Below are 23,584 nucleotides of genomic sequence, written 5' to 3'. Positions count from 1 at the left end.
TTTTTTTTAATAAGTCAAGTTTGGGATATGGTTGACAGGTAGAAACTGCAAAGTGGTAACAGATTATTCTTTATTATGAAGTGATAAGTATTTACAGTATAAAACCTGTCATATATTTGGGCCCCCACAGAGAGCCACAACTGTTCAGAACTACAGTGGCACTCTATATGTGTAGAGTTTCTGGAGAAGAATCTTCCATGATGTGGACGTCCCCAAATGTGATGCATACTATAAAAAAAATTATATAAACACAAAAATTCAAATACTGCAATAGAAATGCAGTCCTTCTAAAAATACAGCGCCCACATACACATAATACACAAAGTTTAAAAAGTCAAAACTGTGGTCCCGGGGAGTTCCTTGTGTTCTGAAATAGCTACTTGGTGTTGGCCGTCGCCGTTCCAATGACACACTGGTTCACCTGTAAGAGGTTAAATGCGGAACGTGTTGGATCATTTAAATTGTTTCCGTACTTCATATGGCAAGAGTGACATCTTCATATCTTTGTGTACTACTGTGTATTTAAAATCTTCAGTGTGTACAAACCTTGCTGGCAAATCTCAAAGAGTTGAGTGTCTCGCCAAAGCTGTCTGCCTCGGGGGCGATGTTGACAAACATCAGGCTGCAAACAGGGAAACCAACATGTCACCACACTACGTGTAATCCACGTCACAGAGCCAGAACAAAATATTAACACAGAGAATCATCTGGTATGGGGAGAACAAGTACTGCTAATGGAGAACTCACGTCTTACTGTTTCCGCCCAAACATCCCTGTAGGAAGTAAGTCAGCTTGGAGTTCCGGTAGGGAATATAGTTCTCCTGCAAAAGAAATCAGGTTTTACATAAATCGTATGACAAACAGGACATCAGTCTGTAGTGTGGTGGATGTGGAAACGAGCAACACCTATATTCCCAAACTTTCATTTAACATTTTCGAAGAACACCCCCCCCCCCACACACACAGGATTGGTTAGTTTTTTGTTTTTTTTTTAATCCAGGTTCCAGACCTTGTTGGCCAGCGCGGTGATGACGATGCCGAGGTTGGACAGCGAGCTGTTGATGGATGTCATCTCCTTGAAGCGCTCTCCCTGAGACTGACTCTTCACCAGCCGCTCACTGCCCGCCAGATCCACGAGGCACAAAGTGGCTGCGGAAAGAAGACATGAGGAGGGAATGAAAACACTCCACAACATGTGGGAGAAAAATAAAACAGACAGCTGGATTATTGTTGGCAACAGAGCCACGTTTCCCGTCAGGCAGAACATGAAGTATTCAATTAAAACTACTGTTAGAAGAGGAGGAGGAAGAAAGAAGGCAGGTGGAAAGTAGAAAGAAGGAAAGATGAAGACAAAAAAGAAAGAAAGGATTAAAAAAAAAATCCACATTCCTAATACTGGCGTGACTAATACAGTCTAACAAACACCAGAGCAAACTGTTGATGAAGTTTCCACTGCAGTCACATCGAAGCACTAATACCCATCATGAGATTCTACTCACACTTGCACTTGACGTCCCTGGCAGAATTCACTCCCTCAATGTCCAGCTGGAACACTGAGTGGGAGCGGGATGAGTGCTCGTTAACGTTGGTCTGCGCTGTGAAGCGATTCTGATTGGCCAAGGCGATCAAACCCAGAACCTATCAGGAGGAGGGATAAGAGGCTGTCAATACAATGGTGTGTGTGTTGTGCCTTCCTACAGACATTTTAGGTACTGAATTGTGCATTTTTTTGAAGGGACGCCGGAAGTCTTTAAAGGACATGTCTCACCGAAGTCATAACAATTTAGATTTAGGCTGTTAGTGACCATCCGATGACCCACCGGGATTACTTTGTGCACTTATGTGACTGGTATACAAGCAGCTTTGGAGACTTCTGAAAGCAAAGTACTCATGAGTGCTCCAGTGTTTCTAACAGCGGTGACGTGATTATTAGAAGCGTCCCAGTGCGCACTTCAATGGAACGTAGCTGCTAACATTAAGAACTGAGGCACAGATTAATTCCAAAGTTTAGATATCTGTGATGTCGTGTTATGATGACTCATTTTTAAGTGATAATTGTTAATTTTGATGCAGTCACAGTAAAAGCAGCAGCCCTGAGAAGATTTAGTGCACCTGCAGCCATTAGTCAGAAACACAGCTTATTAAAATCAAAATAAAACACATGTAAGTGTTGTATTCAACTGTTACAAAACAGGGGTATAAGTAGGCCAGAACGCAGCTGTACGCCATACCAGGAATAGATATACAGTGAGGAAAATAAGTATTTGAACACCCTGCGATTTTGCAAGTTCTCCCACTTAGAAATCACGGAGGGGTCTGAAATTTTCATCTTAGGTGCATGTCCACTGTGAGAGACATAATCTTAAAAAAAAAAAAAAAAAAAAAATCCGCAAATCACAATGTATGATTTTTTAATAATTTATTTGTATGTTACTGCTGCAAATAAGTATTTGAACACCTGTGAAAATCAATGTAAATATTTGGTACAGTAGCCTTTGTTTGCAATTACAGAGGTTAAATATTTCCTGTAGTTTTTCACCAGGTTTGCACACACTGCAGCAGGGATTTTGGTCCACTCCTCCATACAGATCTTCTCTAGATCAGCCAGGTTACTGGGCTGTCGCTGAGAAACAGAGTTTGAGCTCCCTCCAAAGATTTTCTATTGGGTTTAGGTCTGGAGACTGGCTAGGCCACTCCAGAACCTTGATATGCTTCTTACGGAGCCACTCCTTGGTTATCCTGGCTGTGTGCTTCAGGCCATTGTCATGTTGGAAGACCCATCCACGACCCATCTTCAATGCTCTAACTGAGGGAAGGAGGTTGTTCCCTAAAATCTCGCAATACGTGGCCTGGTCATCCTCTCCTTAATACAGTGCAGTTGTCCTATCCCATGTGTAGAAAAACACCCCAAAGCATGATGCTTCCACCCCCATGCTTCACAGTAGGGATGGTGTTTTTGGGATGGTACTCAGCATTCTTCTTCCTCCAAACACTGCGAGTGGAATTAAGACCAAAAGTTCTATTTTGGTCTCATCTGACCACATAACTTTCTCCCATGACTCTTCTGGATCATCCAAATGGTCATGGGCAAACTTAAGACGGGCCTGGACGTGTGCCGATTTAAGCAGGGGAACCTTCCGTGCCATGCATGATTTTAACCCATGACGTCTTAGTGTATTACCCACAGTAACCTTGGAAACAGTGGTGCCAGCTCTCTTCAGGTCATTGACCAGCTCCTCCCACACAGTTCTGGGCTGATTCCTCACCTTTCTTAGGATCATTGATACGCCACGAGGTGGGATCTTGCATGGGTCCCCAGTCCAAGGGAGATTGACAGTCATGTTTAGCTTCTTCCATTTTCTAATAATTGTTCCAACAGTTGATCTTTTTTCACCAAGCTGCTTGGCAATTGCCCCGTAGCCCTTTCCAGCCTTGTGGACGTCTACAATTTTGTCTCTGGTGTCTTTGGTCTTAGCCATGTTAGTAATTGGAGTCTTACTGATTGTGTGGGGTGGACAGGTGTCTTTATGCAGCTAAAGACCTCAAATAGGTGCTTCTAATTTGGAATAATAAGTGGAGTGGCGGTGGACTTTTTAGAGGCGGACTAACAGGTTGTTGAGGGTCAGAATTTCTGCTGATTGGCAGGTGTTGAAATACTTATTTGCAGCAGTACCATGCAAAAAAAATAAATAAATAAATAAAAAAAATCATACATTGTGATTTCCAGATTTTTTTTTGGGGGGGGGGGGGGGGGGGGGGGGGTGTATGTCTCACAGTGGACATGAACCTAAGATGAAAATTTCAGACTCCTCCATGATTTCTAAGTGGGAGAACTTGCGAAAATCGCAGGGTGTTCAAATACTTATTTTCCTCACTGTATAGTCCTCTATAGCCAGTACGTAGGGTACGCCTCAGAACAGCAACTTTCACCGTGTCCGTAAAAGAAAGCTGTGCTTTCATGCAAAAACAAAACAAAAAAAATTTTTTAACATCAAAACATCCAGTTGGCCCAGATTTACTGCAGTCAAGTAAGCTTCTGCGCCTCTTTATCAGACAGAAAAAAGTCACGCAGCGCTCCGACAGACCCACTGGCTCTCCATAATCATGTTGTTCTACCTGGTCTTGGCTTTGGCCACTCTGGCCGCCTGCCTGGCCTCCATGGCTCTGCTGCTCATCATCTCCCAGCAGCTGTGTGGACTCAGATGGATGGTGACCAGAGTTAAGAACTGTAACCTGCCCATGCCCAAAGGATCCATGAGATTCCCCTTCATTGGTGAGACGTCCCACTGGCTCCTGCAGGTAAGCGCACGCTCCGGGTGGGGAGGGGAGCATCACCGCTCTCCAGGAGCTGCTTTTCTTACTTTTTTTTTTTTTTTTTAAATACACATTTTCCACTCTGGTTGTCTGACTTCATTCACTGTCTCATGCTCATGCTGCACAACACGCACTGGCTACACTTATTTGTGGAGAGACTACATCACTTGTGTCAAGATTATCATTATGCTCCAATCACCTGCATAGTGCAAAAACTCAATAGTAAACTGTTGGAAGTGCGTTTTCCTAAAAAAAAAAAAAAAAAAAAACCACAAACAAAAAACAACAACAATAACAACAAAAAAACAGAAAAGTTTTATAAAGCATCTCTGACTGTGTGGCATCATTCTATGTGTGTGCCTGGCACGGGCACACCATGGCGCAAATGCTTTTGCTTCAGCTCTGATTAGGAGCAGCAGCAGTCTGCGGCTCCAGCAGACGATCAGATCAGGAGTTTATCTCAGATGGTAGCTCAGCCAGACTCTGAAAAAGTTAAGGGTTTCGGGGTGAAGTGTGTCATCTCTTGTCTGCATATCCTCTGTAAATCTGAGCAATCAAAGCTCAGAAGCTTCGTTACTGGGTGGAGCAGGTTCATGTCACTCTGTCAGTCATCAGGATGTTTCTGCTTATTCAAACATGTATGTCACACACAGAGAAATGCCGACTAAAACATTTTTTTGGAAATGGACCTGCTAATGCTCAAAAAAGTGAAATAAATAAAATACATCAGCAATCACTAATTATTAGCGCATGTGCACGGAGAGACTTACAATCATGAGTACTTTTGTGTTGTCTTGCTAATTGGGACATTAAAAAACATGCAACATGTCCTTTAAAAGAGCTCAAAGAGGCATCACATTAAATGATGCACAGCAGCACAACGCTGAAGATTTTTGCATTAATATGAACGGCCAATGACAATCGGCTGCCAGGTTTACATTTACTCTGTCTGTAGAATATTTTTGGCATGTCAGCCATTTTGGCGTCAACGGCAAGTGAATAATAGACAGAGGAAGCATACATTCTACAACCCCTGGCAAAAATGATGGAATCACTGGCCTCGGAGGATGTTCATTCAGTTGTTTAATTTTGTAGAAAAAAAAAGCAGATCACAGACATGACACAAAAATAAGTCATTTCAAATGGCAACTTTCTGGCTTTAAGAAACACTGTAAGAAATCAGGAAAAATAATTGTGGCAGTCAGTAACGGTTACTTTTTTAGACCAAGCAGAAGGAAAAAAATATGGAATCACTCAATTCTGAGGAATAAATTATGGAATCACCCTGTAAATTTTCATCCCCAAAACTAATACCTGCATCAAATCAGATCTGCTCATTAGTCTGCATCTAAAAAGGAGCTGTTGCACCAAGTGGACTGACATGAATCATGGCTCCAACATGAGAGATGTCAACTGAAACAAAGGAGAGGATTATCAAACTCTTAAAAGAGGGTAAATCATCATGCAATGTTGCAAAAGATGTTGGTTGTTCACAGTCAGCTGTGTCTAAACTCTGGACCAAATACAAACATGGGAAGGTTGTTAAAGGCAAACATACTGGTAGACCAAGCAAGACATCAAAGCGTCAAGACAGAAAACTTAAAGCAATATGTCTCAAAAATTGAAAATGCACAACAAAACAAATGAGGAATGAATGGGAGGAAACTGGAGTCGTCTGTGACCGAACTGTAAGAAACCGCCTAAAAGAAATGGGATTTACATACAAAAAAGCTAAACGAAAGCCACCATTAACACCTAAACAGGAAAAAAAAACAAAAAAAAAAAAAAAACAGGTTATAATGGGCTAAGGAAAAGCAATCGTGGACTGTGGATGACTGGATGAAAGTCATATTCAGTGATGAATCTCAAATCTGCATAGGGCAAGGTGATGCTGGAACTTTTGTTTGGTGCCGTTCCAATGAGATTTATAAAGATGACTGCCTGAAGAGAACATGTAAATTTCCACAGTCATTGATGATATGGGGCTGCATGTCAGGTAAAGGCACTGGGGAGATGGCTGTCATTACATCATCAATAAATGCACAAGTTTACGTTGATATTTTGGACACTTTTCTTTTCCCATTAATTGAAAGGATGTTTGGGGATGATGAAATCATTTTTCAAGATGATAATGCATCCTGCCATAGAGCAAAAACTGTGAAAACATTCCTTGCAAAAAGACACATAGGGTCAATGTCATGGCCTGCAAATAGTCCGGATCTTAATCCAGTTGAAAATCTTTGGTGGATGTTGAAGAAAATGGTCCATGACAAGGCTCCAACCTGCAAAGCTGATCTGGCAACAGCAATCAGAGAAAGTTGGAGCCAGATTGATGAAGAGTACTGTTTGTCACTCATTAAGTCCATGCCTCAGAGACTGCAAGCTGTTATAAAAGCCAGAGGTGGTGCAACAAAATACTAGTGATGTGTTGGAGCGTTCTTTTCTTTTTCATGATTCCATAATTTTTTCCTCAGAATTGAGTGATTCCATATTTTTTTTCCCTCTGCTTGGTGTAAAAAAGTAACCGTTACTGACTGCCACAATTTTTTTTCCTGATTTCTTATAGTGTTTCTTAAAGCCAGAAAGTTGCCATTTGAAATGACTTTAGTTTTGTGTCATGTCTGTGAACTGCTTTTTTTTCTACAAAATTAAACAACTGAATGAACATCCTCCAAGGCCGGTGATTCCATAATTTTTGCCAGGGGTTGTAGGTGTAACCGACTTTAGCCCACTAGCCACACCCTGCCCCTTCCATTAGAGAAACCTAGAGGTGAAATTGTCCCTCCCCTTTCTCACACTGGTTCTGTGTGCTGTCCTCCTCAGCAAGCAAGGGTGCCTATGCAGCTGCAGGGGGCACCGATTTGGCAATGCCACACACAGTGACAAGAAAACTGCTCAGCGGCACAAATATTTTTTTAAGTGCTCGTGAGATAGAGACGGACTCAGCAATGAAGCAGGATCACGCTATGAGATGAAGATAATCGGTGATGAAGATCATGTGAAATCCCGTCATCTGCCTGCTTGGAAAGTGAGAGTTCACTGACTGGTGTTATGGACATTGTGAATTATTTATTATTTTCACCTGAATGCCCCAGAAGACATGAAAAACTCCAAAAGTTTGGATGACTATAACTAGTTTGCTTGTAGCTTGGTCAGAGGAAAATTGTCACGGCTCATGGAGGATGAATGGTAAAGCAATGCTTCAGCACATCCACAGCGCAGGGATTATTGTGATTGTTCTCCCCCGTTGTTTCCTGCTGCTCTGCCACTCAGATAAGATACATGTTAAATACTTTTCAAACTAACGTTAACCTGCTTTACTGTCTGACTATTAGATCTCAAATGTTCAGGATCTGTTTGGCTTAACGATCATTAACAGTCTCGAGCTCAGGGGTGATTCTTAGACTACGGGCACTTATGTCCTTTGATCATATTGTATGAAAAACAGAAAAAAGGGGAAGTTTCACACTTTTATAGTTATCTTTACAATGAAAGTGTGTTAAGAAATTTGTTCTAGTAGTCTATGATGACTTTTTCACCTTTTTCAGCATCATTATATGCAAATATTGCCGTTTTGTGCTTGTCTCACACCCAGACTTTTGATCTTCAATGATAAAAATGAATGGTAAAGAAACATTTTTTCTAATGTTTTAAAATGTCTCTGAATAAAATATCAGTAAAATAATCAAAACATAATTGGGGTATTCAATGTCATACAACTGTTGTGATTATTTAAAAAAAAAAATGTAGTTGTCCCACACTATTGCCGTAATTTCCACCACAACACTGTAATGTCCCTAAACAGTTTGTATGAAAGATTGTTTGGGTAGCTTCTATGAAGATAAACAGTGACATCAGAGCACATGTATACAGCACCAAATCACAACAAACAGTTGCCCCAAGGCGCTTTATATTGTAAGGCAATGGTGTGGTGGAAATTACATTTACAAGGCCAATAGTGCCCGTAGTTAAAGAATCACCCTCAGACGGGTTTAAAACACTTTAAAAATGTTTGATTCATTATGAGGGGTGGCACCCTAGAAGGAGGCCTTTATTTCTGTAATTCATAAAGAATGGAAAAACAAATTAGATTGCAAATCCTATAGACCCATTAGCATTCTTAATGTCAATTACAAGCTTTTTGCGACAATTCTAGCCAGGAGAATGGAAGAGCCCATGTCAGTCCTCATAGATGAAGACCAAAAGGGTTTGATTAGCGATCTTCAAACACATAACATGATAATATAGGAAGAACCATCCATATTGTTGATCATATTACAAGGTCAAATTCCAGCGCGGGCCTCCTCAGCTTAGATGCTAAGAAGGCCTTCGACTGTTAGCTGGCAATTTCTTTACCAAACAGTGGGCCGCTTTGGCTTCTCAGAACAGTGTATTACAGCACTATACAGATCTCCAACTACAATGGTTAAAATAAATGGTAGTTTATCAAGCCCAATAAAACCCCAACAAGGTTGCCGTCAGGGATGCCCCCTTAACCCCTTTTTATTCAGTTGGTTTATTGAACCTTTAGCCCAAATGATCAGGCAGGAAAGGGCGCTTAAAAGGTATAATTATAAATGGTATAGAGAACAAAATTGGTCTATATGCGGACAATGTATTGCTAACATTTCTAAATCCAACCTTTGCTTACAAATGCCCTTAAAAAGTTTGGATCTCTTTCTGGATACTCTCAATGTCAACAAAACCCAAGCTCTTTTATTCAAACTGCAGAATTAGTGAGAGAATATGATTTTAATCATATTCATATAGCTATTTTGGCCGTGCCCGGGTACTGTTGATTTTTGGGAGGTGATTAGATTACTGACTTCAGTGCTACGTATTCAAATGGAGCTGTCTTTTTTCCACTCTGTTTCTTGACGTGCCTCCAAAGGGAATATGTCCGAACGACGCATATTTATTCAGGATTATCCTTGCTGCTGCAGCAAAAAAGCCATCACTAAATATTGGCTCAAAGACTGCTACAAGTAATCGAACACATAAGAACAATGGAACTTATGACCTTCAGCTTCTGTCTACAACAGCACATGGGGGATAAAATACTGGAAAAGATGAGACTGTTTTATACAATCTGTGGATGGTGACAATGTTGACAAGATGCGAAATGTACCTGTGACTCTCCTCGGTTCTTTTGCTTCCTGTATGCCCCAGGATGTTAAAAAAAAAAAAAAAGTTTAATTCATGGTTTGTCATCCAGATTTAAATGTTCAATGGACAGATTTTTAAAATAAAATAGTTTTCGATTCCCATAATACTCCTGGGTGATTCTTTAACTACGGGCACTATTGGCCTTGTAAATGTAATTTCCACCACACCATTGCCTTACAATATAAAGCGCCTTGGGGCAACTGTTTGTTGTGATTTGGCGCTATATACATGTGCTCTGATGTCACTGTTTATCTCCATAGAAATTACCCAAACAATCTTTCATACAAACTGTTTAAGGGACATTACAGTGTTGTGGTGGAAATTACGGCAATAGTGTGGGACAACTACATTTTGTTTAAAAAAAAAAAAAAAAAAATCACAACAGTTGTATGACAATGAATACCCCAATTATGTTTTGATTATTTTACTCATTTTAAAACATTAGAAAAAAACGTTTCTTTACCATTCATTTTTATCATTGAAGATCAAAAGTCTAGGTGTGGGACAAGCACAAAACGGCAATATTTGCATATAATAATGCTGAAAAAAGGTGAAAAGGTCATCATAGACTACTAGAACAAATTTCTTAACACACTTTCATTGTAAAGATAACTATAAAAGTGTGAAATTTCCCCTTTTTTCTGTTTTTCATACAATATGATCAAAGGACATAATAAGTGCCCGTAGTCTAAGAATCACCCTCCTACGCTTCCCAGAATGGAACGTAGCGCCAGCAGAGTTCCAGTGTTTCAAAGCCATGTAAACAATGGCTAGCTAGGAAGTTCATGAGCAATTATGATGACGACAGGTTCTCTAAAGTTGAGAGGGTTATCTAGAGGAGGTGTAGCGCCTGTGATGAACTTCTGCTTGCCCCAATGTTGTCTTGTTGTCCATACTTCACGAGGTGTGTTTACACTGTGCCCTAAACCGCAACTCCGCTGAAACAGACCTCTCGCAAGAGTCACGGCCCGTGAGATGACACGAGATTCATAAATGTGAAACAGTGAATAAGATCATTATTAAAGAGGTCATATTGTAGAAAAATCACTTTTCACATTCTCACAGTTTTCCACAAATTTCACCCTGATTCCTTCACTCATCTATAGTAATCTGATGATTGTGGCAGTCTACGTAGTAATAGTAATTCACCATGACAGCATCTGAACGCTAAAAACAGACCAGGTATAAACAGAATGGAAAGCAGCATATCGCCACGATGGTCACTTTCAGGTTCACATCATGTGAAAACACTCAATACATATGAGCCCGTATTCACAAAGCATTCTAAGGCTAAAAGTAGCTCTTAGTGACGACATTCTAAGAAAAATCTTAGAATTCCTCAAATCAGAATCAAGAGGAAAACCGACTGAACAGTTTTTTCATCTATAAATATGTCATGTTTGGCTTTTTTGGGGATTGTTAGAAAGATGCAAGGAGGAGGTTTTGTTTTTTTTTGGTGCAACAACAATAAAAAGTTTTCTGCAATAAATCACACAGGGTTTTCAGAAAAATCCACAGACAGTGCAGAGTTTGAATCTTGATGGCATCAGTCCTATGGACTCATATGCCATCATCCTACTGTAGCTCAAATTTCATATATTCTGTTGAACAAAATCCATCTTTGTAATACTCCATCATGAAAACACACAACTGGAGATGCAACACAAAAATGCAGCAGCTCTGCTTAATCCTGCAAATTTAGGTAGCATATAAAAAAGCCCACGTTGTCTAAATCCAACATGTAGAAGAACAAAGTGCCACACCTGATCCTCTGATAAACCCTTCTTGTATGTGAGGTTGGTGATCGTCACTTCGTTGTTGGCCATCTTGCGGATTTCCAGATCAGGTCTCTTGGTGGACTTCCCGGTGTACAACAGGTCTCGCAGGGTCTCATTGTAAATTTCCACAAAACTAGCTGTAAAGGTGTACTGAGACAAAAAACATTTTTCAGACGTTTGACATGAAGACACTTCTCGCTCAACAAAACTCCCACTGCATCAGATCTCACATGCAGACACACGCACACAGGTTTAATATTTTAGTCACTGACATGAGCAACACATTAACTGACCTCCCAGCCGTGTTCTGCTAACTTTTCAGTCGCCTTGAAAATCTGCTGCACCGCACGGGGAATAACGCCTCTGGCCTCGTGGTGCTCTTCGCCCTCCATGGTGTATGTCTTTCCACTGCCCGTCTGCCCGTAAGCAAAGCAGCAGACGTTGTAGCCATCCAATGCCGACTGCACCAATAAGGCGATTTCTTCAAAAACCTGAAAGTTACAAACTTTATTCTTCTGGAATATATGCAGACAAACATATTTATTGAAAAAACTAAATAAAACAACATATTTATTACCTCCTGCTGAGACACGCTGGGACCAAACACACGATCAAAACTGAAATTGTAGTTCTTGTGCGTGTCTCCTGTTCTGCCTGTATGAGACTGAAGAAGAAGAAAAAAAAAAACGACAGGTCACATTATTTACAGTGATGTTCAACATCACAATGTCAAAGCAGTCGTGATTGTGAGTTATAAGTGGACGTGGACATGCAGTCACAATTAGTGGTCGCTGATGTACTTTATTGCTAATTAAATTTCTCGCTCCGTGAGTCAGCGGGTGTATTTCCGGAAAACGCTTCACTCTGCATTTTTCAGCAGGCGACATTCAATTTTAGCAAATGTGGAAACAGCACAGACGGAAGAAAGCGAATGCTGCAAACTACTGACCAATCATACGACAGTGACGTCTCAGTATTCAGTCAGATGAGTAGACCTGGGAGCACACACCATGAACACGCACACTGAAAATCTCCACGACTCTCGTTTAACCAGTTGTGTGTACGTGCATCTGAAACTCTGCCACAATGCTGTTTTTACAGGCTGCGTGAAAATACAGCTACATTTCTTACAATAGAAAAAGTCGGGAATACGTTATTTTCAGGAGATGATGGACTTTCTATCTAATGTGCCAGAATAGTCAGAGAACTTTGAGGAGCTGACGTAGGAGCACACCAAAATAGTGGAGATGATCGGAGACAGGTGCCACTTTTGAAAGTGGCACAGGTAGTCCAGCAGCCATGGCTCATGGTTACTGGGTTGAACACATCTGTCCACACCAGCTGGGATTATCTTTTTTCTTGTTCTAAATCAGGACCACTATGGGAAAACATCTCACGTTGGCAGGTATGAGCCACGTGCATTAGTTATGACTACAAAACCTTTTTCAAAACTTTCATTTTCCTGATGTTCCATTTGATGAACTTTTACCCATAGATCACTTTTTTGAAGTTTATTTCATTGGATCATGAAAAAACCTCCCACACCTAGCACCGCATCACTTTTAAAAATACATGAGTTTACACAATACTATTTAAAAATAACGTAACAAGAAAAGAATTAGCAAGTATCAAGAAATAACAAGAAAATATATACAAATAAATATTGCTAAAATATATGAATAAACAATAATTAAAAGAAATAAAAAACAATGGTAAAATAGATAACAGATAAAATAACAGTATTCAGATGATCATCTCTGACACAACAGCAGTCAATACTGGTTGCAAAAATGGTGTTGTAGTCAGGCTTCAGAGAACATTTTGAGACAAGGGATTCGATGAACCTCAATACATCGGCCGCCAACACCACATTCTTGATCTTGTTCTGCGACATGTGTTGGACTTCTTTTTTCCTATACGGTCACAGTCACCTAACATTAACTATGAGTTTATTGATGAGATTTTGGAACAGTATGATTGGCAAAATGCATACCTGGGCACAGAAGTGATACCAGAGCATGAGAACCTTGGCTGGAGAGATTTTAAATTCCCTTTTGAGCTTTGTGAAGCATACAAGTTTTACAAAACGGAGGAAAAATGGCCTCGCATCAAATGGCACAAGCTGCCAACACTTCACAGTGCCAGGTTGAACTCATGAGGAATTTTTGCACTTATTGCATTTTTCCTTCTTCCAACTTGGCGAGAACAGCTGAGGAACTTGTGATTTCATTGCAACTACATGGTCGCGGGCCTGGTTTTCTAACCAACACTATTAAGAGATGGATTATGAAGACCTGCTGTTAGCAATATCCAAACTTAAGTGTCCCAAAGATGTGAAATGCTTCTCTACTCACTGGAAAAAGGAACTATCAGTGCTTGATGTGCCTCGCTCCAACATAGTAGCTGAGACGGCTGTAAAGTTGATGGAGGAGGTTCGTTCTACTTGCAAAACAGATAAATAACTTAACAGCAAATTTATTAACACTAATACACAAATCTGAAACACTATTAAAAATGCTACAAATGCTATATGTACTCATTTTCATGTATTCCTTGTGTATTGTATGTAAAAGTGACATGTTATAATAAAGAGTGTTTGAGCCACTAGGTGTTTTAATGTGAAATATGAAATTGTCTTAGGTGCGGGAGGTTTTTTCAAGGTCTGGCAAAACCAAAGTCATTTTTGTGAGTTTTAATTAAAAGTTCATCATTTATAACCCCAGGCTAATAAATTTGAGATTTGTCATAACCCTAACATGCATGCATGGCTAGCCCCCACACACAAAGGTGGGCTTCTGCACAGCAGAACTGAGAAGGACATCTGCCCACAGGAGGATGTTGCACATCATCTGTGTGTGATGGTGCCAGCCAGGAAGTCTTTGATGGCATGAATCTGGACATTGTTCTCCAGCTGGCAATCACATGGAATTCATGCGTGATGACCCCTTTGATGGCATGGACATTGTTCTCCGGCTGGCGATCATGCATGATAATCTCTTTGATGCCGTGAACCTGGACTTTATACTTGATCTGGAAACCACTGTACAAGTGGGTGAGTGTGCTGTTCATTTTTTTTGTTTTGTTTTTGAGAATTTGTCAGATTTTGGATCCGGATGTGTGCGGAGTCTGCCGTCTGTTGTTTTAACCTGTTATAGCTCCCACTGTGAACATGCACACAAAACTCTATGCTGTTTTTAGGCTGCCTGATCACACAGATCTATTTGATGACAACACTTATAAGTGTGCACAAAGCTGATCCTCTAGTGGGAAATGTTTTTAAAATGGCTGCGTTCAAGATTAATGGATGTGCGCACGCACAATCTTCTCACAGTGGAGAGCGGTTGCTGCTTTTACCATGAATGCATCAAAATTAACAGCTGTCACTTTTAAAATTGACTCATCATGACACAACATCACACTTGTGTAAACTTTTTAATTAATCCACGACTCCGTTCTTAATGTTAACAGCAGCTTGTCTACGTTCCATTTGTACATTTGAACGTTTCCTATTAACTAGGTAAATGCTGTCGGAAACACACAAGTGCTTTGTTGTCGGCAGTCTCTGTAGCAGTTTGTTTTGTTTGGTGTACGCTTACAGAGTGTTTGCAGAAGTGCACAAATCAGTACACCAATATCATCACATAACCTCTATTAGCCAAAATCTGAGCTATTATGAATTCTATGCAGAATGTCCAATAAAGGTTTAGTCAAAACAAATTCTATAAAAGTAAAGGGAAGGAAAAAAAAATAGTTTGCAGTAAATGTTACAGCCAGCTGAGGATCTCATCTAAAACTGAGCTGGCTTTTGAGACCAAAGGACAAACAGGCAGTAACCTGGATTAATGCTGACATTTCCTGTCAATACACCTTAGCGAGTTACTCACTTCCTCCGTTTTGGCCAGAGTTATGGTCGTGTTGTCCCCTGCAGGAAGCTCGATGTGCTTGCTGAGACCTACACCTAGGAGCGGGCGCACTCTACAGAACACCCTGATATTGCCCTGCATGGAAACAAGAAGGTTTATAATAAAAGGTTAATAGTCACAACTTCAGCTGCTGTAAAAATGGCAACCAAGAACTACATACAAAAAAAACAACCTGTTACTCTGAACTTGCCTTGAGCTCCTGGATGGTATTGTGGAGACGTCGGCGCTCCATCTCACCTATGTGTAGCTCATTCCTCTGCTGGGCTACCGTCTCTTTGAGCGAGTTCACCTCTGCCTCTGAATCACTGAGGGCGGTCTGCACCCTGGTCAGAGTCGACTCTTGAACAGAAAGCTTCGCCTGCATTATAACACAAGCACAAAAGATAAAGGGTACATTTCCTTTTAGATTCCCCCCTAATCTAAGCCTCCTGCAGCTTTTCAATTTCAGCATTTCCATTGTTGGTTGGCCCTTTAACAGTTAAACTGGCCGAACAGTTGCTGAGCTTTTGTACCTTGAGAGCTTGGAGCTCCGTCTCCTGGCTGTCCCGCAGAGTTTCCATGACTTTATACTTTTGTTCCAGGTTAACCAGCTCCTTTTGGAGAGCAGCATTATCACTACTAACTCTCTCGAACTCGTCCTGGACCCCTGTGAGAGTCTGTAGCTCCGCTTCATACTCACTAACAAGCACCAAGAAGAACATTTGATGGCCTCATACTTAATAATTAAAATTACATACATACAATACATTCAACATACTTAAAGAAATATTCTGATATATCTGAACTTTACGAGCAAACAAAACCTTCAAACTGAGATAACTGAGTCTTTGTACCTGATCTGGATCCGCTGCCTCTGAATCTGCTTCTCCATTTCGGCTACTTTCTGCTGACTTTGGGCTACTGAGCCTCTGAGCACCTCGTTCTCCTTGTTGGTCGATTTGACTTTGGCCTGGTAGTTGTGGATCTTGTCCTCCATGTCGCTTACTTTGCCTCTCAGGTCCCACGGAGCTCGCCGGCCACCTGCTGACATCACAGACAACCATTTTGACACTTACTTTCTAAAGATTCGCTTTGATAATAACAAGATCCGGATTTCAAACCTGTTTTAGTGACAGCTGAGGGATTGGTTTGCTTCATGGCTCCTCCTTTTGGTGCAACCGCAGCTACAAACTGTTTTGGGACCCCTGGTAGAACAAGAATCCATTTATGAACCACCCATAAATAAGTAATAGTATTAAAAAAAAAAAAAAAAAAAAACTTTTGTAAAAGTACCTCATGCATTTGACAGACAACCCAATGGTGATTTGATTTGTTATGCTACAAATTGTTTAATTATTTTACAGTTCAGGTTCAAAAGATGCTGTGCGATTTGATAGCCACAATGAAAACCAGAAGACCAAACGAGGCCAAGAATCAGGAAAAGTAAAAACTACAGAACACTCAAGTAGAACTCATATGCAGCAGCCTTTAAAGTTTGCTTCTCATTAATCATATGTGAAAGTGTTTCAAAGTTAATGCTGTAAACAGAAACCAGTCTGCTCCCCGCAGCCAGTTCGTCTTACCTCTGGAAGGACCAACAGCCACTGTAGCCGCTCCTCCAACTCGGACCAGTTTAGCTGCACAAAGGACAAAACATATTGCCACTGCGTGTCATTTTCTAGTTGTTAGACTCGTAAAAGCACAAAAGTAAATAAAAGAGTTTTTATTTCACAATCAAATGCTTGTTTTTGCAGAAATATTCACAAAGTCTGTTTTCTGTTTGGACTCAAAGGTGGAGTCATTACATTTCAGTCGGACTGAGTTGTGTCATTGTCCTGAGTTTTCTGCTCAAGAACAAAGCCGCTGCACACTAAACTTGCACACGTTCTGTCTTTGACCTTTCAAGTTCTGCATGAGTTGCCGCATGTGCATAAGTGTGATGCAGGTTTCTGTAACTGCATTCCCAAACTGCGGATCAACTCCCAAAGATGAGCTAAGCAACGTAAAATCCTCCATTTCATTATTTTTATTTGATTAAAAATTATTTAATACTGTTTCGTCTTCACTTATTTTCTTCATTCCTTTAGAAAATTTTTTAAATGTGTTTGCATTCTATAGTCAGAGACCTGAAGACATTTTTATTTTTCAACTGGCAGTGTATAAGTCATTGTCATAAATGTTTTCATGACTTATTTTCCTGTGAAGCAGTTTGAGTTGCATTTCTTGCATAAAAAGTGCCATAAATAAAGTTCATTATGATACTGAGACCATGAAGGCGTAGAGAAATAGCCCAGAGGACAGAGTGTGATGGAAAAAGATTACTTTTGTGGGTGTGTGTATACAATGACCAGAAAGAAGACTCTGAAAACGTAATTAAAGTGAGTCACTTACCAGTCAGTGGCCTTGTTGCTGCGACGGGAGGACGCCTGCCAATGTTAATTGTAGCCACGGCCTGTGGTTTGACGGGCTCCGTCTCATTCCGTGCCTTCTTCTGCAGAGACAAAACATTGCCGTGTGGAAGCTAATAGCAAATATTCAACTTATCAACCACTGAAAAATAAACAAACATTTTCCCAAATCAGATATTATCAAGCAGCCATGTTGGATAGGTTTATACCCATGTAGTCATTTGTGGCCATAAGAAAATCACAACAAGAAGGTGACTTAATTCCATTTGTAGATGATTTCTCAATGACCTGAGCAGGCTGGGAGTCTTGAGTGTTCTCTGAGCTGCTGCTGCTTGTGAAGACCCTCTTAGTGGACATGACTGGTAAACGAGACATGATCTGTGGAGAGTATCAAACAAATCAGGATCGCACAGAAAAACCAGAGGGTACTCAGAATGAGAAAGCATACCTCTGCAGAGCCCAGCAGACTTTCATCAGAAAGTCTGAAAACATTTCAGGTGCCACAACAAATTGTGAAACTAATATTTGTCTTGTAGCAAACTGTGGGCTGCTCACCATTAAACAACTGTGAGGGTGGTAACAAAAACTCTGAATTAATGTTATCTTCAGCCAGAATGTTCACAATGTGGAAACTGTAGATCCTCAAGCCAATTCTTGACCAGTTGAGGGGATACTCCAACTCTCTACTTTTTCTCAACTATTTTGTTCTGTGCAGCTCTGAGAAAACCTGACAATGTACTGCGATTCATTTTGAACCGTACCTTCAAATCATGCCTCCTGACCAGCTGTAAAGGAGGTGTACCATTACAGCCCTACACAATATTAACAGGTTTCAGTGAAACCTTTATGGATTGGACTTTCAAGGGGATATGAACACATATTTCCAGTGTACCTTTATGGACACAGAACCCACTCATCCACAAAATCCCACTGAAATAAGGTGATATTGCTGTACTGTGTCCGTCTGACAAACCTGCATTGATGAAAATGAGCTCTTTTGCAGTGGTAATTAACAACCTGGAGTCTGGGTGCAGTGTGCTCATTTGTTTTTGATTTATTTTGGCAATAAAATTGCATGTACATAAGCTACATTAAACAAACATTGCAGAGGATAGCACAATAACGAAACAAAATAAGGGTTAAATTGAAGAAATTTCTTTTGTATGTGGCTTGGAATCATCCAATCATTTCAGTTTCGAGAAAGTATTTTCGCGTTGTTTGTTCCATGACCGGAAGCGGTAGTACACTTATTTTTCCGGCTCTTGCTGTTCGGGGAATAATGCCGTTCACGGCAAAAAATACATTTGTTTCCAACGTTATTTACAAGTCTGTTTGATCATTTTAATTTTTCCCTACTAGGAACGTACTGTATATGGATCAGACAACCATCCTTTAAAAGACAAAATTGTTTTAGCATTTGTCATGCTAGGCTAGCATCTGGGTTGACCTCTGTAAATGTTCCCTAATAAATTTTCTTACATGCAAATGTTAACCAAAAGTAAACTTGCCGATCACCACATTGAAACCTAAATAACCTAAAGCACAGCAGGTAAGCTAGCTCCCGTTAGCTTTAACGCTAAAGTGGTGAATCATAATAGCAAAACTTTACGGTGTTCTACATTTCCTCTACGAAAATTAGGTTAAATGTCCCCCTAAACTAAGGCGACAAAAACTCACGTTTTCATGAATTCCAGTCTAGTCGTCTAAGGTCTCTATGCACTCACATTCATCTGCCGTTAGAATTTTAAATCCAACTGTTTTGGTCGGCGCTTCGCAGGAGCAGCTGCGATTGGTTGACTGTAAATCTGTCCCACCTCCAACCATGTTTATGTTTGCTTGGTACATTGTACGGAGCGTGCCGTGCGGGTGGTGTCTACAAGTTCTGTAGTTTGAAAATAGGTTTAAACTCTACAAACAAGGTCATCCCAGCAAAATACTCCGAGGAATCCAGAAGATGACTGATCGTGAACATATCTGCTCGATACACGAACTAAAATGCAGCAGAGCTCCAACCACAGCCGTCAGCGGCATATTTGAAACAATCATCACGTGATGATGAATCGCAAGGATCCCCGCCCTGTCCGATTAACCTTATCTGCAAGTATGCTGTATCCCGCTAGGTGGCAGTATAATCATAGTCGATGGCACCCTGCTCAGAGTGCCGCTCTCATTGGGCTGACGTCTCTCGCCGGACTACTTTCGCCACACTCTTGTGGCGCTCGTGAAAGTATGCTCTTCCGCATCAAACTCCATCGTGTCAATGTTTACAATGTGCTTGAGCAATAACAGGTGAAGTTGCTCAGAAATTTTAAGTTTCTTTAATATTTATTACGGCCACACTTAAAACCTCCTTTATCTTTATAATTCTATTACTGGTAAATTTTTAGAATTCATTTAGATGAGATATCACTGAGAACTACTTTTTGCGCACGAATTCATCAAGCACGTCGACCGCAGGCGCATACTAACACAGAATACCCAGAAACTGGACAGTTGTTCGGCCAAAACGAGAGCGTCCACTTGTAGCTTGCCGTAAGATAAGCTTGTGCGCTCGTGAATGAGTCGATGGCATTCCAGTATTCAAAAGTGGAAGTTCCTTTGTATGTTTAATGTTTTTAAATATAGATAACCGTCAGTGTACAAAATATTTAACAATTTGAACACACCACTTTCATTTTATTTATGGTAACTGTGCATTTTCTAATGTATTTCCCTTTTAATTGCCATTATAATCTGCATTTAAATAAAAAAAATGGACTTCCTGGGCTTTGCATTTGAACCCTTCATAACCCAGGTAAAATATTCATTTTTAATTAAATATTATTAATATTTAATAATAATATTATTAAAAATTATATTCAATGAAGCCCATCACAGATCACCTGTGAGGAGAAAATCTTTTGCTCTTTTTAACTATATTTTAAATACGATTTTTATATGTACAGCACTTTGGTCAACTTAGGTTGTTGTAAAGCGAGTAACAAATAAAATTTGATTGATTGAATGATTGATTGCTAATACAAAACCTGTCAGAGGAACTTTGACAGAAAAACACACATACACAAATAAATAACTGAAAACTTTCTGTAAATCACTCAATAGTCCAGAGCCTCAACTTTCTATTAAATACTTGGAAGACAGAAAGAAAGAGTGGTTAATGAACTAAAAGCTGTAAATATTTGATCCTATTTATGTGGTGATGAAAATATTTTTTAAAAGTACTTTCTTCAGCTTGTCAGAACTTCACCGGAACTGAAGACAAGGCAGCCAGATGACTGCAGTGCCTCCACACTGTCGACACGTTTTAAATTTCACGTGACGACATCAGGTCAGAGGACTGGTGTTTGGAGGAGAGCAGACGTCTATAGCGAAAACAGTTCAATAGCTCGTTTACATCCTGAAATCATGGGCGCAATTTGGTGGGGGATAGGGGGGACATGTCCCCCCCCCCCACCTTTTCAACCAGGGGAGAGAGAATATGGTATGTCTCCCCCCACCTTCTGACATATGTGTACTTGTGGCCTCTCTTCATTGGCTTCCTGTTAATTCTAGAATAGAATTTAAAATTCTTTTTCTTACTTATAAGGTTTTGAATAATCAGGTCCCATCTTATTTTAGGGACCTCGTAGTACCATATCACCCCAATAGAGCGCTTCGCTCTCAGACTGCAGGCTTACTTGTAGTTCCTAGGGTTTGTAAGAGTAGAATGGGAGGCCCCAACCAGCCTCTCCCTCAGCCCCAACCAGTCCCAGCAGAAGACTGCCCCTCCCTGAGCCTGGTTCTGCTGGAGGTTTCTTCCTGTTAAAAGGGAGTTTTTCCTTCCCACTGTAGCCAAGTGCTTGCTCACAGGGGGTCGTTTTGACCGTTGGGGTTTTACATAATTATTGTATGGCCTTGCCTTACAATATAAAGCGCCTTGGGGCAACTGTTTGTTGTGATTTGGCGCTATATAAAAAAATTGATTGATTGATTGATTGAGGCAGAGCCTTCAGCTTTCAGGCTCCTCTCCTGTGGAACCAGCTCCCAATTCAGATCAGGGAGACAGACACCCTCTCTACTTTTAAGATTAGGCTTAAAACTTTCCTTTTTGCTAAAGCTTATAGTTAGGGCTGGATCGGGTGACCCTGAACCATCCCTTAGTTATGCTGCTATAGACGTAGACTGCTGGGGGGTTCCCATGATGCAGTTTCTTTCTCTTTTTGCTCTGTATGCACCACTCTGCATTTAATCATTAGTGATCGATCTCTGCTCCCCTCCACAGCATGTCTTTTTCCTGGTTCTCTCCCTCAGCCCCAGCAGAAGACTGCCCCTCCCTGAGCCTGGTTCTGCTGGAGGTTTCTTCCTGTTAAAAGGGAGTTTTTCCTTCCCACCGTAGCCAAGTGCTTGCTCACAGGGGGTCGTTTTGACCGTTGGGGTTTTACATAATTATTGTATGGCCTTGCCTTACAATATAAAGCGCCTTGGGGCAACTGTTTGTTGTGATTTGGCGCTATATAAAAAAAAAATTGATTGATTGAAACATGCTATGCCAGTCTTATGTGCAAAGCCATGTCAGAATATCTCTGTTTCTGCAAGTTTGTATTTTTAGCAGCATTGACTTGTTTACAACACCTGTTTCTTGTTTGTCACATTTGGAATTTTCTGGGACTGCATTTGCCCAGATTTGAAACCAAAAATAGTTGCCTCTAGGGACTAGTGTCTACACATAAGTATCAATGGACCATATGCTAATTTACTAAATTCTAAAAATTAGAAAAGGAAATCAGAAAAGCTATCTGGGACCTCAGAAAGCCCATCTGCAATTATTGCTTGATCTCTAAAATCAGTCTATGCAAGTGAAATTATGTTCAGTATGAGTGTTTTCATTAGTACAACTTTGAAAATTAAATTCATAATTTATCCTAAACTTATGCTCTGTTGTTTTTTCAAACTTACGCAAAAACAAATCTTGAGGAAAAAAAAATACAGTATGTGATAGTTAATAATTATTAAGAGCCTGTTCTTTCATATTTATGAATATATTTTACCAAATAGCCAGAGTTTCAAATTGCATAAGTCAAATGGTGTCCACTTTATGGTCTTTCTCAAAACATTAAAATTACTGTTCTGGATGCTCAGAATGCATCTGAGCTTATCTAGAAACCGTTGGCTTCTGGGGGCCTAAAGCGGCCCCCAGACCCCGGCCTATGGGCTTCAGCCCTGTGTGCCTTGCACTTTGTCCCCCCCCAATTTCTAGTTCTAAATTGCGCCCTTGCCTGAAATATGTCATTGGTGTATTAGAAATGATCTCTGATTTGACATTTGACCTCAACACTGTGAGAGGTTAGTCCATTGATTTTACTTGCTAAGTTTGATTGAAAATTCTTTATGCATTTTGATGACAACAGTGTTGTGGAAAGTAACTTTGACAAGTTACTTTTTTAGTTACTTTATACAGGTGCTTTATGCAGTTACTTCATTAGCAGCTTTATGCAATTACTTTATTAGAATCTGCAGAAAACGTGCAACTAATAAGCAATGTAACTAATAAGGTAACGAGTAATCTAACTTGGTTACTCGTAAAATTGAGCAATCAGAAAAGTAACTAATAGTTACTTTTCTGAGTACTAAACCTTAAAAATAACCAAATTAGATTATGAGTAACTTTATTAATTACATTCAGCAGCTGCCGACAAGGTGTCCGCAGCTGCTAATGAAGTAAATGTAAGAAGTAACTGTCAAATATAACTGTATAGATTAACTAATGAAGTAACTTTCCAAAGTTACTTTTCCCAACACTGGATATCAATACACACACACGTACATATGGTCATTACAAAAGCCTCAAGGTGGAAGAAACACTGAACCCAGCAGTGCATGTCCATGCAATACAAGAACTGGTCAACTTCTGGAAGTGAATCCAGACCATACTGGAACTGGAATACTGTACAAAACTCCCATCAGTGTGCAAATCCAGTGCAGATTACAAAAACATTGTTCAGACTGCACGAACTTTGTTGGCTTTTCAGAGACATTG

General features: G+C 40.3%; 1 protein-coding gene across 2 annotated transcripts; it reads right to left on the bottom strand.

The window, feature by feature from the left end:
- On the bottom strand, positions 1–19,357 carry kifc1 (kinesin family member C1). Of its 2 annotated transcripts, none has more exons than XM_034161330.1 (17): positions 19,246–19,357; positions 17,857–17,946; positions 17,552–17,651; positions 16,744–16,797; positions 16,282–16,365; positions 16,015–16,201; positions 15,694–15,859; positions 15,372–15,539; positions 15,143–15,256; positions 11,836–11,922; positions 11,552–11,749; positions 11,244–11,408; positions 1,500–1,638; positions 1,010–1,149; positions 748–821; positions 547–622; positions 1–421 (listed from the first exon to the last, which is right to left on the bottom strand). In XM_034161330.1, the coding sequence occupies exons 2-17, from the start codon at positions 17,941–17,943 to the stop codon at positions 377–379; spliced, it is 1,884 nt and encodes a 627-aa protein (XP_034017221.1). In that variant the 5' UTR covers positions 17,944–17,946; positions 19,246–19,357; the 3' UTR covers positions 1–376. The 2 variants fall into 2 exon arrangements, with proteins under 2 accessions (XP_034017221.1, XP_034017220.1); XM_034161329.1 differs by having other exon boundaries at positions 3–421; positions 16,015–16,204.
- Between the last annotated feature and the right edge of the window lie 4,227 nt (positions 19,358–23,584).

The sequence above is a fragment of the Thalassophryne amazonica genome, chromosome 20 (assembly GCF_902500255.1).
Source record: "Thalassophryne amazonica chromosome 20, fThaAma1.1, whole genome shotgun sequence".
NCBI classification, from domain to species: Eukaryota; Metazoa; Chordata; class Actinopteri; order Batrachoidiformes; family Batrachoididae; genus Thalassophryne; species Thalassophryne amazonica.
Note: the sequence above shows the minus strand (reverse complement) of the source record. Positions and strands in the feature narration are given on the sequence as shown.